We start from the raw sequence: 19,746 nt of genomic DNA on the forward strand, positions 1-19,746 counted from the left end.
AGCTACCTTGCATGCATTGCTATTCAATTTATATAATTATTAAATTAAACACATGTTGAAGGACCTTCAATTAAAATTGCCATTAGTTTTATGCTTTCGGATGTGAAACAACTTTAGGGGGATATTCAGATAACCCTTTTAACACCATCAAGGAAACTGGGGGGTCAGTAGTCCCTGGACAGCTACATCTTTCTGGGTTGTTCATTAGGCACCAAATGGATAAAAAACTGACAAACAGGGTGGGACTTGTCCGATAAGAAACGCTCATTTTTATTTTCCATTGCAAAATGTTTTACAATGTTTTCCCATTGCGTGCCCTAATGAACACAACCTAGCTCTATACTGTAGCTGCCTTTGAACCCAGGAGTGCTGTCAGCATGTTTTGGTAGGAAAAACTATTTTCACATCCTTCTCCTCCTCAGTCAAATAGGCCCCCAGATTCACCTTTTAGCAACCAGGACATACCAGGCATCTTAAAAGGTGCAATATGCAGAAATCGCTCCGCCATTTTCTGTTTGCTAAAATTCTAATAGTTTGCCTAATTTCCGTTTATGTGACAAAACAAGCAATGTATTGTGTAGAGAATCATTGATCCATCTAAACCGCTGTGAAATATATTTTCAATAACCCCAAATATTGTATTTTTAGCCGTTTGAAGTTGGTGTACAAAACTGAAAGTAAAAGATGCAAAAACGAAACTTAAGAACGGGAAGCATAGAAGTAGCGCACATAGAACAGATCTACCGCTTCTTAAACTTGCTTTCAATGAGAATGACAGATCTATAACACCCACTCCTATGTGAATTTGGTCGGGTCGCCAAAAAAGTTACATATTGCAGCTTTAAAGTGCCACGTTCATGATGCAGCAGACCGTCAAGGCTGCTTGATCTGTTACGACCATGTAATACTGTTTAGCAGTTCCTCCCTTCCGTCGCTTGCAAGTGTGTGTTTGCATGCAGGAGTGTCCATCACTTTACATTTCTTTCATTAAGTTCTTGAATGGAGCATGTGTGGGTATATACAGTATTAGATAATCACACGTTTTCTACAGGGCAGGAGCTCTATAAACATTAATAAGTGGATAATAAAAGTCTTTACATGAACGTCAACTTATACACCACAAACTTTACACTTTTGCACGGTAAGAAAGAGGGAGAAGAAGAAGTCTATTGTGAATCCTGTGCCCCCCTTGACTCTCTCTCCTCCTCCTCCTCTCCAGGCAGTTTTTCCTTCTCCATCACTCTATTCTCCTCCGTTTCGCTCTCCTCTTCAACGCACTTCTCTGGGTTTACCTCTGGAGGAGCATGGGAGTCATGTCCCGTGCCCTCCTCCTGAACCTTGTCCTCCATCTGCTGCCTAGCCTCCTGCCCGGCCTGGTCAACCGTGCTCTCCCCAGTCTGACCATTGCTGGGTGTTTTCGGAGGCCCACTGTTCGTCTGTAAGTGGCTGTGGCTGCCTGCCTCCACCACCATCACCCCTTCCTCCCTTGTTCTTTTCTTCTTCCTCTTAGGGCTGCCGGAGGACTCTGTGGGCGGCATACCTGGCAGCGCCATGATGCCCCCGTGCGGGAGGAACATGTGAGGGTACAGCAGTCCATGGGACATCCCCGGAACAAGGAAAGGGTTGAAGGCCAGGTGGCTGCCGCTGCTACTGCTGACGCAACTGCTGCTGCTGGCTGCCGCAGTGGTGGTGATGGCTGCGATGCTGTGGCTGCCCATCGCACCTTGCTGCTTATCCTCTGTCGACTGCTTGTCCTCCCTCTTTCTTTCTCCGCCAGACTGAATGCCGGAGCCATCTGCCTGTGTGCTCGATGACGACTGGCTGGGGCCTCGGGAGGGGCTACTGGCCGCGGTGGTGGTAACGGCAGCCGCTGAGGAGGAAGAGGAGGAGGTGGGAGCGGAGCTGGTGGGTGGCTGCCCCATCAGCCCCTGAACGCTGAACATGTGGGGGGAGCCGTGTATGCCGTGGAGCATCATGGGAAGCATGCTCAGGCCGTTCTTGGAGTCTTCACCGGCTGACACGGCGAAGCCATGGGGGAATCCCATCAGGCCCGTGAGCGGGATGCCCTGGACATTGCGGAGGTTCTGGAGGCTGACCAAGTCCATGCTGCCGATCAGGCTGCCGTTCATGAAGAGTGGGCCCATGGGTGACTCAGAGAGGAGGGGCTTGGGCATCTCGCTGCGGGGACGACGGCCCCGGCGGCGGGGCCCCTGGTCGCGGCACACAGGCTCGGTGAGTATGCGGGTGAACTTACCCTCGGGAAGAAAGCCCTGGAAACACAAGCCATTAACTTGAGGAAAATGCAGGAAGGGTTTTGAAGGACATCTGTCCTCTTTGTAAGGCAGTAGGTTCTGAGAACTGGCTGCACTACTCAAGATGATCAAATGTCTAATTAAAAATGGCATTCTAATGAAACTATTTGACGAGACACTTGTGTGGATGAGAGAGTGAAAATGCCATGCTACTCACAGAGTGTTTCACGACATCTGCCCAGTCGGGTGCCACGCAGTACTCAGTATTTGCGTCCAGCCATCGGGAGAGCTCCTTGATTGCTGGAGCCATAGCACCCCCAAGCTACAGCACAAGAAAATACAGCCCTTAATGAGTTGTACACACACATACCATAAATATAACTGATGCATTTGTGTATAATTCAGGCTGTTGTCTTGTCAAAGCAAGTCATAAACATTACATTTCATGCAAATTCCTGACAGCTATGTCTTATCAAACGAGTGTATTTGATCAATGTGAAGTAGTACAGTTGGGTGGGGAGAAGTGTCTTAATTCACCTGTTAAGTAGCTAGATTTTCAAGCGAATATTGAAATGTTTCCATCAAATTGTCTTGTGATTAAAAAAAGCACATAAAAAGCACTTTGTCGTATAACTTTTCATTTACCAAATAAAAAAAACAAGTTATGCGTTTCAATCCCATTTTTAACGGTCGATGGTTTTGCCACAAAAGGTTTTGCGATAAACAAATGTGGCAACTCTGGTCTGGTGTAGCCAACAGCTCACAGACAGGGCAGAGTGCAGAGGGTGATGAGATTATGGATAAAAGCAAGATCATTTGTATTTGTCAATTGGCAGCCAAACACTGTCACCAGCATACAAATTAAGACCCTCAATATGTATTTGGAAATTAGCCTCAAGCTCAGCATGCACTTTCACCACCCTGTGAATTTCCTATTCCATCTGTAGCCTAATAAACTGTACACTGCATTCGGAAAGTATTTAGACCCCTTGACCTTTTCCATATTTTGTTACGTTACAGCCTTATTCTAAAATTGATGAAATTGTTTTTTCCCCCATCATCAATCTACACACAATACCCCATACTGCCAAAGCAAAGACAGGTTTTTAGAACATTTTGCCAATGTATATGAAAAGAAAGAAACTGAAATATTACATTTACATAAGTATTCAGACCCTTCACTCAGTACTTTGTTGAAGCACCTTTGGCAGCGATTACAGCCTTGAGTCTTCTTTGCAGATCCTCTCAAGCTCTGTCAGGTTGGATGGGGAGCATTGCTACACAGCTATTTTCAGGTCTCTCCAGAGATGTTCGATCGGGTTCAAGTCCGGGCTCTGGCTGGGCCACTCAAGGACATTCAGAGACTTGTCCCGAAGCCACTCCTGCATCGTCTTTGCTCTGTGCTTAGGGTCGTTGTCCTGTTGGAAGGTGAACCTTTGCCCGAGTCTGAGGTCCTGAGTGCTCTGGAGCAGGTTTTCATCAAGGATCTCTGTGTTCTTTGCTCCGTTAAATCATTCCCTCGATCCTGACTAGTCTCCCTGTCCCTGCCGCTGAAAAACATCCCCACAGCATGATGCTGCCATCATGCTGTGGGTATGTTCAATCTTGGTTTCATCAGACCAGATAATCTTGTTTCTCATGGCCTGAGAGTCCTTTAGGTGCCTTTTGGCAAACTCCCATTGTCATGTGCCTTTTACTGAGGAGTGGATTCAGTCTGGCCACTCTACTATTAAGGCCTGCTTGGTGGAGTGCTGCAGAGATGGTTGTCCTTCTGGAAGGTTCTCCCATCTCCACAGAGGAACTCTGGAGCTCTGTCAGAGTGACCATTGGGTTCTTGGTCACCTCCCTGACCAAGGCCCTTCTCCCTCTATTGCTCAGTTTGGCCGGGCGGACAGCTTTAGGAAGAGTCTTGGTGGTTCCATTTAAGAATGATGGAGGCCACTGTGTTCTTGGGGACCTTCAATGCTGCAGAAATGTTTTGGTATCCTTCCCCAGATCTGTGCCTCGACACAATCCTCTCTCGGAGCTCTACGGACAATTCCTTCGACCTCATGGCTTGGTTTTTGCTCTGACATGCACTCTGGAACTGTGGGACCTTATATAGACAGGTGTGTGCCTTTCAAAATCATGTCCAATCAATTGAATTTACCACAGGTGGACTCCAATCAAGTTGTAGAAACATCTCAAGGATGATCAATGGAAACAGGATGCACCTGAGCTCAATGTCGAGTCTCATAGCAAAGGGTCTGAATACTTATGTAAATAAGGTATTTCTGTTTTTTATTTGTAATACATTTGCAAACATTCCTAAAAACCTGTCATTATGGGGCATTGTGTGTAGATTGATGAGGATTTGTATTTATTTAATCCATTTTAGAATAAGGCTGTAACGTAACAATTTATGGAAAAAGTCAAGGGGTCTGAATACTTTCCTACACACAATACCCATAATGTCAAAGTGGAACTATGTTTTTAGAACATTTTGCCAATTAATTTAAAATGAAAAGCTGAAATGTCTTGAGTCAATAAGTATTCAACCGCTTTGTTATGGCAGGCCTAAATAAGTTCAGGAGTAAACATTTGCTTAACAAGTCACGTAATAAGTTGCATGGACTCACTCTGTGTGCAATAATTGTGTTTAACATGATTTTTGAATGACAGCCTCATTTCTGTACCCCACACATACAATTATCCTTAAAGTCCCTCAGTCGAGCAATGAATTTCAAACCGATTCAACCACAAAGAGCAGGGAGGTTTTCCAATGCCTCGCAAAGAAGGGCACCTATTGGTAGAAGGGTAAAACATTTAAAAAGCAGACATTAAAAAGCCTTTGAGCATGGGGAAGTTATTAATTACACTTTGGATGGTGTATCAATACACCCAGTCACTACAAAGATACAGGTGTCCTTCCTAACTCAGTTGCCGGAGAGGAAGGAAACCGCTCAGGGATTTCACCATGAGGCCAATGGTGACTTTAAAACAGTTACAGAGCTTCATGGCTGTGATAGGAGAAAACTGAGGATGGATGAACAACATTGTAGTTACTCCACAATACTAATCTAAATGACAGTTAAAAGAAGGAAGTCTGTACAGAATTTTCTTTCCAAAACATGCATCCTGTTTGCAACAAGGCAATACACTTTTTGTCCTGAATACAAAGTGTTGTATTGGATTTGCCCCAAACATAACACATTACGGAGTACCACTCTCCATATTTTCAAGCATAGTGGTGGCTGCATCATGTTATGGGTATGCTTGTAATCGTTAAGGACTGAGGAGTTTCTCAAGATAAAAAAATTAATGGAATGGAGCTAAGCACAGGCAAAATCCAAGCTGAAAACCTGATTCAGTCTGCTTTCCACCAGACACCTTTCAGCAGGACAATAACCTAAAACAAGGCCAAATCTACACTGGAGTTGCTTACCAAGAAGACAGTGAATGTTCCTGAGTGGCCGAGTTACAGTTTTGACTTAAGTCTACTTGAAAATCTATGGCAAGACCTGAAAGTGGTTGTCTAGCTTTGATTTGACAGAGCTTGAAGAATTTTGAAAGAATAAATGGGCAAATGTTGCACAATCCAGGTGTGGAAAGCTCTTAGAGACTTACCCATAGAGACTTACCCAGAAAGACTCACAGCTTTAATCGCTGCGAAACGTGATTCTACAAAGTATTGACTCAGGGGTATGAATACTTATTTAAATGAGATATTTCTGTATTTCACTTTCAATAAGTTTGCAAAAATGTCTAAAAACATGTTTTTACTTTGTCATTATGGGGTACTGTGTGTAGATTGGTTAGATTAAAAATATATATTTTTTTGAATTCAGGCTGCAACACAACAAAATGTGGAATAAGTCAAGGGGTATGAATACTTTCTGAAGGCACTGTATCTAATTCACTGACCAAAAAATTATCCACCCCTGAGGAACGTATTTTGGTTTGATGACATTTAGGAAAGTTTACCCACAATTTGCTGTTACTGTCAGGCCTGTCGTAGGGCTGGGCGATTCACAATATACATTGCATTCGGAAAGTATTCAGACCCCTTGACTTTTTCCACATTTTGTTGAGTTGCAGCCTGAATTCAAAAATAGATTAAATTTTAAAAAATCCTCAATCTACACACAATAAATACCCCATAATGACAAAGCGAAAACAGGTTTCTATAAATGTTTCAAATGTATTAAAAATTAAAAACAGAAATACCTTATTTACGTAAGTATTCAGACGTAACAAATTGTGGAAAAAGTCAAGGGGTCTGAATACTTTCCGAATGCACTGTATATCTAGATTTTAATAAGCTATATGGTATTGTTTTAAGAAGGTCATACCAAGGATCATTTAGCTATTAGTGTGTAGCCCAAACTCTTTGGACTCTATAGATGCTCTAGCTCTGTCACCTTTCACTGCAGATGCGTAAGTGCGACATCGGCGGATGTGGTGGATTGAGACACATCCAATGCAAAAAAAAACATATCTCTAGCTTAAACTGACAGATTTATATGGGGATTATTGTATTATGCTAATTCGATTTTCGCGGGGGAGTGGACATCGACTCTAGGAGATTAACCTGCTTTCCTGCAATAATCACTGATCTGGCTTTCAAGTCTGTCTATAAAAATACCTTATATGAAAAGGTATTATAGAAAATTAACACGTCTCATAAACAATCTCTCAAGCACAAGCCCACGTGCTAGTGAGTAGCCAGCTAATCTTTATATTTAAAGTCAACTTGGATCTATTTGCTTGTTAACAAGGTAGAACAGTGGAACTGTTATGAATACACCCTCCTGTATGTCTCCAACTGTTTGAACAACATGGCCTGTTCACTTTGTTTAGATGTTGAAATCAAGTGGCCTACATGGAGAAGATGATTATTTCTCAGAATGAGAACGAGTTGCCAATTCTTATATAAATGTGTATTTTTATGCTCACTGCACATTTATAAAACACAGACTAGACAGCTAGTGTATAACAATATGTGGCTAAAATGCTGCTAGCGGTGCGTGGTACCGCAATGCTGCTTGCGACAGAAACTGAGCATTAATATTCCACAGTCATGTTCACTGATACTCCCATTTTATTAGGGTCTGCTATGTTCAAAATTTTGGGAGTTGAGACATAAAAAGGGTATCGTTTGAATATTCTTACACTAAGATACAGTGGGGAAAAAATGTATTTAGTCAGCCACCAATTGTGCAAGTTCTCCCACTTAAAAAGATGAGAGAGGCCTGTAATTTTCATCATAGGTACACGTCAACTATGACAGACAAATTGAGATTTTTTTTCCTCCAGAAAATCACATTGTAGGATTTTTAATGAATTTATTTGCAAATTATGGTGGAAAATAAGTATTTGGTCAATAACAAAAGTTTCTCAATACTTTGTTATATACCCTTTGTTGGCAATGACACAGGTCAAACGTTTTCTGTAAGTCTTCACAAGGTTTTCACACACTGTTGCTGGTATTTTGGCCCATTCCTCCATGCAGATCTCCTCTAGAGCAGTGATGTTTTGGGGCTGTCGCTGGGCAACACGGACTTTCAACTCCCTCCAAAGATTTTCTATGGGGTTGAGATCTGGAGACTGGCTAGGCCACTCCAGGACCTTGAAATGCTTCTTACGAAGCCACTCCTTCGTTGCCCGGGCATTGTGTTTGGGATCATTGTCATGCTGAAAGACCTAGCCACGTTTCATCTTCAATGTCCTTGCTGATGGAAGGAGGTTTTCACTCAAAATCTCACGATACACATGGCCCCATTCATTCTTTCCTTTACACGGATCAGTCGTCCTGGTCCCTTTGCAGAAAAATAGCCCCAAAGCATGATGTTTACACCCCCATGCTTCACAGTAGGTATGGTGTTCTTTGGATGCAACTCAGCATTCTTTGTCCTCCAAACACGACGAGTTGAGTTTTTACCAAAAAGTCCTATTTTGGTTTCATCTGACATTCTCCCAATCCTCTTCTGGATCATCCAAATGCACTCTAGCAAACTTCAGACGGGCCTGGACATGTACTGGCTTAAGCAGGGGGACACGTCTTGCACTGCAGGATTTGAGTCCCTGGCGGCGTAGTGTGTTACTGATGGTAGGCTTTGTTACTTTGGTCCCAGCTCTCTGCAGGTCATTCACTAGGTCCCCCCGTGTGGTTCTGGGATTTTTGCTCACCGTTCTTGTGATCATTTTGACTCCCACGGGGTGAGATCTTGTGTGGAGCCCCAGATCGAGGGAGATTATCAGTGGTCTTGTATGTCTTCCATTTCCTAATAATTTCTCCCACAGTTGATTTCTTCAAACCAAGCTGCTTACCTATTGCAGATTCAGTCTTCCCAGCCTGGTGCAGGTCTACAATTTTGTTTCTGGTGTCCTTTGACAGCTCTTTGGTCTTGGCCATAGTGGAGTTTGGAGTGTGACTGTTTGAGGTTGTGGACAGGTGTCTTTTATACTGATAACAAGTTCAAACAGGTGCCATTAATACAGGTAACGAGTGGAGGACAGAGGAGCCTCTTAAAGAAGAAGTTACAGGTCTGTGAGAGCCAGAAATCTTGCTTGTTTGTAGGTGACCAAATACTTATTTTCCACCATAATTTGCAAATAAATTCATTAAAAATCCTACAATGTGATTTTCCGGATTTTTTTTCCTCAATTTGTCTGTCATAGTTGACGTGTACCTATGATGAAAATTACAGGCCTCTCTCATCTTTTTAAGTGGGAGAACTTGCACAATTGGTGGCTGACTAAATACTTTTTTTCCCCACTGTAAATATACACAACGCAGAGGACTAGTGGTCAAGAGGACTAGTGGTCAAGAGGACTAGGTGTCAAGAGGCATACAGGCTCTGTCGTAGCCGGCCTTGACCAGGAGACCCATGGGGCGGCGCACAATTGGCCCAGCGTCGTCCAGGGTAGGGGAGGGAATGGCCGGCAGGGATGTAGCTCAGTTTGTAGAGCATGGCGTTTGCAACGCCAGGGTTGTGGGTTCGATTCCCACAGGGGGCCAGTATAAAAAAAAGAAAAGAAAAAGTATGCACTCACTAACTGTAAGTCGCTCTGGATAAGAGCGTCTGCTAAATGACTAAAATGTAAATGTAAAATGTAAGAGGACTAGTGGTCCTCTGCGTTGTTTTTCAGTTCAACATCAGTTTAGAATCTTTGTAGGGGTTCCAACCAGCGACTCATAGCTACATGTGGCAAGTTCTAATAGGTCCAAATGGTCTATACATGGAGCCTGAAAAAGGATACTTGGGGGTTTGGCCAGTAGCCCAATTTTATTGCAATGAATAGGTCAGCCACATGCTAGACTTGAGGCTATAAACTACATCCTGTCTCTTTGTTCAGTGGAGAAACATTGAGAACAGGGAAGAATGAACATCTACCATCTACTTCCCAGCATAACAACTATGATTTGTTCTCTTTGAATAAACATATTTTTCTCCCCCTGATTTGCTTTGGGGTCTGTGTTATTGAAGAATAACATAAACTGCTAACATTAGGGGCAAAAGAGACGAGACGAAAAAGACAAACAATCATAACAATTAAACATTTCAAATAAAACTAGATTCTTGCGATGCAGGCATTTGGGACATCGCGCTAAAACATACGACAGGTACTTTACTCTAATAAAAATGGTTGGATGGAAACATGGTTAATGTCAGTGATGTTAAGTGTGCTTGTGCATCAGTGTTGGTGTGTGGTGGTGTCAAAAAGGTTACCCTGCGGCCAGTGCTCCTGTGAACCACGGGCACCCTCTCCTCCCCTGTTAGGGAGTTGACGTCCAGTTTGGTGGGGTCTTTGCAGCGATGTCTCCGCTGTTTGGGCCGCTCCACAAAGCTGTGCAACATCGCTGCGCCAGGAGACTGAAACCCCAGATTTGACAAGATCAGCACACTACAACATCACCTGTTATCACGTGGTTGGAGAGTTACTTATCCAATAGAAAATCAAGAGTATTCTTCAATGGAAGCTTCTCTAACATCAGATATGTACACAGTGTGGTATACCTCGCTCTGGATAAGAGCGTCTGCTAAATGACTAAAATGTAAATGTAAATACCTCAGGGCAGTTGCCTGGATATGCCACTCGTCTTACAAGAAGCTCAAACTACTATGTATGCTGATAATTGCACACTCTACACATCAGCACCTACAGCCAGTGAGCTCACAGACTCTTAGCAAGGAGTTACAGTCGGTGTCAAAATGGGCAATTAACAATACATTTGTCTTAAAACACATAAAACCAAAAGCATTGTATTTGGTTCAAAGCATTCTTAAACCTCAACTGGAGTTCTGTATAAATTGTGACCATTGAACAAGTTAAAGAAGCTGAACTCCTAGGAGCAACACTGGATGGTCAGTTATCATGTTCAAGTCATATTGACAAAGTTGTTGTGAAGATGGGGAGAGTTCTGTTGTTATAGAAAGATGTTCTGCTGTACTAGTTGTTCAGGCTTTGGTCTTGTCCCATCTTGATTACTGTCCGGTAATATGGTCAGGTGCAGCAAAGAAAACCCTAGTATAGCTGTGGCATTGTGTTGTGTGACAAAACTGCACATTTTAAAGTGGCCTTTTATTGTTCCCAGCACATGGTGCAACTGTGTAATTATCATGCTGTGCAAAGGAGAAATACTCACTAACAGGGATATAAACAGATTTGTGCACACAATTTGAGAGAAATACGCTTTTTTGTGCATACAGAACATTTCTGGGATCTTTTATTTCAGCTCATGAAACATGGGACCAACACTTTACATGTTGCGTTTATATTTTTTTTTGTTCAGTGTATATACACTACATTACCAAAAGTATGTAGACATCTGCTCGTCGAACATCTCATTCCAAAATCATGGGCATTAATAACACGCTCCACTCTTCTGGGAAGTCTTTCTACTAGATGTTGGATCATTGCCGCGGGGACTTGCTTCCATTCAGCCACAAGATCATTAGTGAGGTCAGGCACTGATGTTGGGCGATTAGGCCTGGCTCGCAGTCGGCATTCCAATGAATCCCAAAGGCATTCGATGGGGTTGAGGTCAGGGCTCTGTGCAGACCAGTCAAGTTCTTCCACACAAATCTCGACAAACCATTTCTGTATGGACTTCGCATTGTCATGTTGAAACAGGAAAGGGCCTTCCCCCAAACTGTTGCCACAAAGTTGAAAGCACAGAATCGTCTAGAATGTCATTGTATGCTGTAGCGTTAAGAGTTCCCTTAACTGGAACTAAGGGTCCTAGCCCGAACCATGAAAAACAGCCTCAGACCATTACTCCTCCTCCACCAAACTTTACAGTTGGCACTATGCATTGGGGCAGGTAGCGTTCTCCTGGCATCCGCCAAACCCAGATTGGTCCGTCAGACTGCAAGATGGTGAAGCATGATTCATCATTCCATAGAAATGGTTTCCACTGCTCCAGAGTCCAATGGCGGCGAGCTTTACACCACTGCAGCCGACACATGGCATTGCACAGGGTGATCTTAGGCTTGTGTGCGGCCATGGAAACCCATTTCATGAAGCTCCCGACAAAAAGTTTGTATGCTTACGTTAATTGCAGAGGCCGTTTGGAACTTGGTAGTGAGTGTTGCAACCGAGGACAGACCATTTTTACGCACTACAGTAATCGGCGGTCCCGTTCTGTGAGCTTGTGTGGCCTACCACTTTTCGGCTGAGCCGTTGTTGCTCCTAGATGTTTCCACTTCACAACAACAGCACTTACAGTTCACCGGGGAAGCTCTAGCAGGGCAGAAATATGCCGAACTGACTTGTTGGAAAGGTGGCATCCAATGACGGTGCCACGTTGAAATTCACTGAGCTCTTCAGTAAGGCCATTCTACTGCCAATGTTTATGTATGGAGATTGCATGGCTGTGTGCTCGATTTTATACATCTGTCAGCAACGGGTGTGGTTAAAATAGCCGAATCCACTAATTTGAAGAGGTGTTCACATACTTTTGTGTGTGTATCTGACAGTGGCTTCGGAAAGTATTCAGACCCCTTGACTTATTCCTCATTATAAAATTGATTTAAAAAAATTCTCAATCTACACACAATACCCCATAATGACAAAGCAAAAACAAATTTTTGCTAATATATTAAATATAAAAAATTGAAATATCACATTTACATAAGTATTCAGACCCTTTACACAGTACTTTGTTGAATCACCTTTCGCAGCGATTACAGCCTCGAGTCTTCTTTGGTATGAAGCTAATCTTGGAAAACCTGTATTTGGGGAGTTTCTCACATTTTCTCTGCAGATCCTCTCAAACCCTGTCAGGTTGGATGGGGAGCATCGTTGCATCGCTATTTTCAGGTCTCTCCAGAGATGTTCGATCGGGTTCAAGCTGGGCCACTCAAGGACATTCAGAGACTGCGTTGTCTTTGCTGTGTGCTTAGGGTCATTGTCCTGTTGGAAGGTGAACCTTTGCCCCAGTCTGAGGCCTGAGCACTCTGGAACAGGATTTCATCATGGATCTCTCTGTACTTTGCTCCGTTCATCTTTGCCTCGATCCTGACTAGTCTCATAGCAAAGGGTGTGAATACTTATGTAAATAAAGTATCTGTTTGTTATTTTTGAAAAATTTGAAAAGAATTAGCAACAATTTCTAAAAACCCGTTTTCGCTTTGTCATTATAGGGTGTTGTGTGTAGATTGATGAGGAAAAAATTATAATTTTATCAATTTTAGAATAAGGCTGTAATGTAACAAAATGTGGAAAAAGGGAAGGGGTCTGAATATTTTCAGAATGCACTCTTATTTAAGATATTACATTAAAACAATTTATTTGGAATTTAATTATGTTGTTCTTGTCTATTACTGGTCTGTACTTTCTCATGTATTTGTATGTTTTGTGTGGACCCAAGGAAGAGTAGCTGCTGCATGTGCTGTAGCTAAACTACATTATCTTACTATAAAACCTAGAGGCTGGTGAGTTGAACCCTCTTAAACAGAAACTTTCTCACAAGTTCACACGTTTTTCAGAAATCTCGGTTCCCTCCCCCTGCTTATTCCCTCTTGATTCCAGTAATCTTCCAACGGAGAGGGAATCCTCCAACTATGATTCCTGGAGATTTTTTTGTTGTTGACAATGGATCAACTTACCGGTGCGAAAGTGGGCACTTCCATGTTGTAGTTGGGATTCTGCCGCAGCCATTCCATCAGGCCCTTGTTGGCAGCCTCTCTGTCGATGGCCACCACCTCTGGCTGGGTGGGGGTGGAGGGTCCCGGGGGGCGTTCCGGTGGGGAGGAGGTGGACGACACTGCAGAATGGCTGATGACTTCTACCCTGCCCTGTAGAGGAAAAAACTTGTAAACAGATGTCCTTGATTCACCACTCAACTCTAGTATGAAGCGCTAGTGCTACAACCTTGCATACCAATGCATATGAATTGCCTCCTCCAAGCACGAAACCACAAGAGTCAACTTTATTGTCCTTCCCCCTGAACTTGGTAGGGGGACAGGTCCACAGTAATGATCATCAAAACCAGGAGGTGCAGAAAACTAGTATCATTAAGCTGTCCTTTTTGCTGTTCACAAAATCAAAAGCACTTCTGACTTGGCAAACCTGTTGTTCCGGCACGTGCATTCCTCTGCTCTTGACGAACCCCATGTCGACTGCCTCCACGTTTCTCCGTCTGCCTCTCCTTCGGCGCATGATGGCGTCGTCGCGCCTCAGGTTGCCGTTGACGATTTGGCCGGTGACGGGGTGGATGAGACCTGCCTGCAGGATCCCGGCCATGTCCATTCCCACCGAGCCCTGCATGGCACTCTGAATGACACTCTGCATGGCGCCCATGGCAGGCAGTTTGTGGGAACTGGGGTGGACCTGGTGGCTCATGTGGCCCACAGTGGCTGCCACTTCGCCCCCAATGCCCAGATCCCCGGCCTTGGAGAGGTCCATGGCCGCCTCCTGCCAGCCGTTGAGCAGCAGCGCCCCGCCTCTGTGCGGCACCGTTACGGGCATCTTCTCCCCTGTGTGGCACTGCTTACTGAGCACCACGCCCTCGTACTCAAACGACCGCCTACCCCTCTTTAGTTCGGGCAGATAGGGCGGCGCCACCAGCCTCTCCTGCAAGAGAGGCAAGGATGTCAACCTCCAGCCTCCCGGGCTGCATTCCCCGGCACCTCTTTGCTTGTACTGAACAGGATGGAAATGGAAGAAGAATGGAAGAATATTAACAACGAATACTGACAATAGAAAGGTGAATATCCACAAAAACATCAAATAATAATTTCCACAACGATGGTTATGAATTATGATGTGAGAAAGGGACAAAGCATGAAAATGGGCTAGTCACCTTGGGCAGGCGGGTGACAGGCGGGGCTGGGATGTTGAAGTTAAGGCTCTGGGAAGGCTGTACCCTGGCTGAGATGAAGCCAGCCCTCTGGTGCACACTGTTGGACACACAGGTGTTTGCCAGAGAGCTGGGAGAGTCATACTGCTGGCTGGAAGAGGGCCACTTCCCCTTCAAGATGGCGTGACAGATACTGTCCAGGCGGTTGATGATCACCCGGTCCTGCAAGGCAAAGTTGCACAAAAAAACCCTGTCTCATTCCCTTGGTTCCCAGTATATGGCCCACACACACACATTTGTGAAGAGGGCACGACATCCTCTCTTCCCCCTCAGGAGGCTGAAAAGATTTGGCATGGGCCCTCAGATCCTCAAAAGGTTCTACAGCTGCACCATTGAGAGCATCTTGACTGGCTGCATCCCCGCTTGTTACGGCAACTGCAAGGCATCTGATCGCAAGTTGCTACAGAGGGTGGTGAGTACTGCCCACGGCAAGCGGTACCGGTGCACCAAGTCTGGAACCAACAGGACCCTGAACAGCTTCTAACCTCAAGCCATGAGACTGCTAAATTGCTAACCAAATGGCTACCTGCATTAACTCTTTTTTGCAGTAACTCTTGCACTGTCTCTATACACACACACACACCGGACTCTAACCACACACACATACTTACTTACACCGACACACATACACAATATACGCTGCTGCTTCGGTCTATTATCTAGCCTGTTGCCAAGTCACTTTAACCCTACCAATACGTACATAGCAGGGTTCCCATTAGGAAAATGTGGTGCCGGACGTGACCGTGAAGATTTTAATTTACCGTCCATTTGAGAAATGTTGCGTACCTATATGCATTGGGTGCATAACCCATTATGGCATCCACCTATGGTGCTCAGAATGACAGAAATCACATTTAGATTATGGTAATGTTCTTAACAGAACACACAACTCATTTAATGAAGCAGCCAATAAAACATAATTTTCAAATTTGCCAAAATGCAATTCGCGGGAAAACACAATTCTAAACAGAAAGAATGACTTAGCCACAGAGGAATCAAGGATCATTAGCTTCTTTTAAAAAATGTATATGGATTGTTTCAAATCACAAGCTTATATGCTTGTGCCTATTTGGGAAGCACGCATGGCAATAGGCAGGCCTCAAATTTCCCGGTGGAATCGACGGCCATGGCCATCGATGCCCCCTTGTGTTGCTGTAATGCCACCTAAAAGAATCCATGCCTTGCGGCCAAAGTACCCATTGTGCCCTTTGGCTGAATATAATAATTCCCTTCTCCTGGCTGCCAATCGCCGTGCACCGCTCACTCACATGGCTCTCTCAGATATCTCAATTCTTATTAGCAAATGCCCGTCAAGTGAACGGGTCCTTCTCACAGGCGTCACAGCTCCGAAGTAGGCTACAAGTGAAGACAGACACATCGGGGATGCAACGGCGTGTCCTTCTTATCAAATTCTGAAGCGCATATTGAAGATGTTAGAAGAACTGTCCACATTTCCTTTTCATCAGCCAAGAAGATGAGTAGGCCTAACAAACAGCAAAAGCACTAGCCTATGTCAATCTACTATCCCCCATTGTACAAAGGTTAACCTATTCTAAATATTCCAAACATACTCTGGGACAGTTGTGGAACGTGATAGATCCCAAATTAATACAACTACAGTACATCAAAAAACCTTTTAAAAGCAATGAGGCTGATGCAACAGATCAGAACGTTTAGCTTAAAATAATGATAAAACTAATAGGCTATTTCTTCACATTATAAGCGCAGCAATGTGCACACGGCAGAATAGCTACTGTTTTCCGGTTTTCAAATCAATTTAATTGGCTATTTTGGTTAATGGCCTTGGTGCCCTATTAGATTTTGTAAGTCGCTCTGGATAAGAGCGTCTGCTAAATGACGTAAATATAAAAATGGCCTTGGTGCCCTGGCAGATAGGGCACCTGTTGAAGGCCAAATGGCCTTGACCCTAAAATCACGAAATTCCAGGCCTGCCATTAGGTCTACCTGATTATTGCGTTGCGGCTAAAATATGCATTAAGATAATGTGTCTGGAGTATAATTGAAAATGTTGAGACAAGAAGAAAGGGAGGGGTGTGTGGCAAAGATATAGGCGAGTCTCTCTCCAGAATGGCTCCGTTGTCTCCCGCCAATTCTTGCGCATTCATTGTTTCATTGTGTGAATTGTTTACCCTTTCATAAAAATAAAAATAAATACAATTCCCCATTACATACAGTATGTTACCAGGAGTAAATGTACTGTTAATCCCCGTCACTTGGTTACACTCATTTCTGTTAATGCATGTATTAATTACATTCATTTACCTTTCTCATTCTCGGAGTGGAAACATTGTTTACAGAGTTCACAACCTGCTATACTTGTGAGAAACAAAGTTTTGGTTTATTTCATAACCATCACTTACAAGATTTGTCCATTTTTTCATTGTCTTTTGATTGGAGTGCTCCATGTGAGCAATGCGCATGTGTCTGGTTTCTCTGTCCTGATAATGTTGAGGGAGCGCGTGCGCCTGAGCACACAGAATTACCTGGCCTGCTGCGCGGAAATGTAGGAACGTTTTTTTTTTTTGCATTGCAAATGATAATATAGAGAAAGTATTCACACCCCTTGACTTTTTCCACATTTTGTTGTGTTACAGCCTGAATTTAAAATGGATTAAGATTTTTGGGCACTGGTGTACACAAACAAATACCCCGTAATGTCAAATTAATAAAAAATGAAAAGCTCAAATGTCTTGAGTCAATAAGTATTCAACCCCTTTGACATAGCAAGTCTAAAGTTCAGAAGTAAAAATGTGCTTAACAAGTCACATAATTAGTTGCAGGGACTAACTCTGTGTACAATAATAGTGTATAACATGATTTTTTTAACGTATGCCATTCATACAATTATCTGTAAGGTCCCTCAGTCGAGCAGTGAATTTCAAACACAGATTCAACCACAAAGACCAATGCCTCGCAAAGAAGGGCACCTATTAGTAAATGGGTAAAAATAAAAAAGCAGACATTGAATATCCCTTTGAGCATGGTGAAGTTATTAATTACACTTTAGATGGTGTATAATACAACCAGTCACTACAAAGATACAGGCGTCCTTCCTAACTCCCGATTGGCGCAGCGGTCTAAGGCACTGCATCACAGTGCTAGAGGCGTCACTACAGACCCTGGTTCGAATCCAGGCTGTATCACAATCCGGCCGTGATTGGGAGTCCCATAGGGGTTAACAAATAAATTAAAAAAATACTCAGTTGCCGGAGAGGAAGGAAACCGCTCAGGGATTTCACCATGAGGCAAATGGTGACTTTAAAACAGTTACAGAGTTTAATGGCTGTGATAGGAGAAAAATGAGGATGGATCAACAACATTGTAGTTACTCCACAGTACTAACCTAATCGACAGAGTGAAAAGGAAGCCTGTACAGAATACAAATATTCCAAAACATGCATCCTGTTTGCAACAAGGCACTAAAGTAATACTACAAAAAATGTGGCAAAGAAATTAACTTTATGTCCTGAATACAAAGTGTTATGTTTGGAGCAAATCCAATACAACACATTACTGAGTACCACTCTCCATATTTTCAAGTTTCAAGCCTAGTGGTGGGTGCATCATGTTATGGGTATGCTTGTAATCGTTAAGGACTGTGGAGTTTTTCAGGACAAAAAAAGAAACCTGGTTTAGTCTGCTTTCCACCAAACACTGGGAGATGAATTCACCGTTCAGCAGGACAATCAAGTCAAACTTTTCTAAAGCACATTTCAGACATTAATGCAAATATGTCTACAGTTTCGGCATAGTAACTAAAGGCTGCCTCTCCATGCCTCTTGGGATAGTTAAAAGGCCAGTAACAGAGGACCTGAGGGACCTACTGGGTACATAACTCAAAAGCATGTCTGATATGTATTGGGGTGCACAATTGTGGATTGATTTAAAAACCAATAGAATAAAAAATGAATTCTAAAACTCACAGTCTGCCAGTGCAGAGACTTTACAACTGGTGTAATGTGTGCTCTCCGTCTGGTTTTGGTCAGTACACGTGCTGCAGCATTCTGTATGCTTTGCAGTTGACCAATGGCTTTATTTGGTAGACCAGACAGGAGAGCATTACACTAGTCAAGCCTGCTTGTAATAAACGCATGGATGAGTCTCTCTGTATCAGCCGGAGATAGAAACGGTCACACCTTGGCAATATTCCTCAGGTGGTAAAAAGCTATTTTGGTCACATTCCTAATGTGTGATTCGAAATAGAGTTCAGAATCTAAAATGATAGCTAGGTTTTTTACCTGGTGTTTTATCTTTATTGCCCGTGAATTTAAATATGCGGCCAGATGCTCACTCTGTGCTTTGGCTCCAATAATAAGTACCTCAGTCTTGTCTTGATTTAGCTGGAGGATGTTTTGAGCCACCCAAGTATTTAAATCACTAATACAGTCTATCAAGACTGTTGGAAAATCTGGTTGAGAGAATGCCAAGAGTGTGCAAAGCTGTCATCAAGGCAAAGGGTGGCTATTTGAAGAATCTCAAATAAAAAACATATTTTGATTTGTTTAACACTTTTTTGGTTACTACATGATTCCATATATGTGTTATTTCATAGTTTTGATGTCTTCACAATTTTTCTACAATGTAGAAAATAGTAAAATAAAGAAAAACCCTTGAATGAGTAAAAACTTTTGACCGGTAGTGAGTGAGTGAGTGAGTGTGTGTATATACAGTGGGGAAAAAAAGTATTTAGTCAGCCACCAATTGTGCAAGTTCTACCACTTAAAAAGATGAGAGGCCTGTAATTTTCATCATATGTACACGTCAACTATGCCAGACAAAATGAGATTTTTTTTTTCCAGAAAATCACATTGTAGGATTTTGAATGAATTTATTTGCAAATTATGGTGGAAAATAAGTATTTGGTCAATAACAAAAGTTTCTCAATACTTTGTTATATACCCTTTGTTGGCAATGACACAGGTCAAACGTTTTCTGTAAGTGTTCACAAGGTTTTCACAAACTGTTGCTGGTATTTTGGCCCATTCCTCCATGCAGATCTCCTCTAGAGCAGTGATGTTTTGGGGCTGTCGCTGGGCAACACGGACTTTCAACTCCCTCCAAAGATTTTCTATGGGGTTGAGATGTGGAGACTGGCTAGGCCACTCCAGGACCTTGAAATGCTTCTTA

General features: G+C 43.2%; 1 protein-coding gene across 5 annotated transcripts in view; it reads right to left on the reverse strand.

Moving 5' to 3' along the window:
• Positions 1-772: 772 nt before the first annotated feature.
• chd6 (chromodomain helicase DNA binding protein 6) overlaps positions 773-19,746 on the reverse strand; it is a 101,556-nt gene continuing 82,582 nt past the window's right edge. For all 5 annotated transcript variants that reach the window (XM_045223100.1, XM_045223098.1, XM_045223097.1 and 2 more), the window contains exons 33-38: positions 14,542-14,760; positions 13,809-14,381; positions 13,346-13,534; positions 9,965-10,108; positions 2,470-2,574; positions 773-2,270 (exon numbers count right to left, since the gene is read on the reverse strand). In XM_045223100.1, coding sequence (XP_045079035.1) covers positions 1,167-2,270; positions 2,470-2,574; positions 9,965-10,108; positions 13,346-13,534; positions 13,809-14,381; positions 14,542-14,760 — 2,334 coding nt within the window. In that variant the 3' untranslated portion in view covers positions 773-1,166. The remainder of the gene's footprint in view (positions 2,271-2,469; positions 2,575-9,964; positions 10,109-13,345; positions 13,535-13,808; positions 14,382-14,541; positions 14,761-19,746) is intronic.

The sequence above is a fragment of the Coregonus clupeaformis genome, chromosome 10, assembly GCF_020615455.1.
Source record: "Coregonus clupeaformis isolate EN_2021a chromosome 10, ASM2061545v1, whole genome shotgun sequence".
NCBI classification, from domain to species: domain Eukaryota; kingdom Metazoa; phylum Chordata; class Actinopteri; order Salmoniformes; family Salmonidae; genus Coregonus; species Coregonus clupeaformis.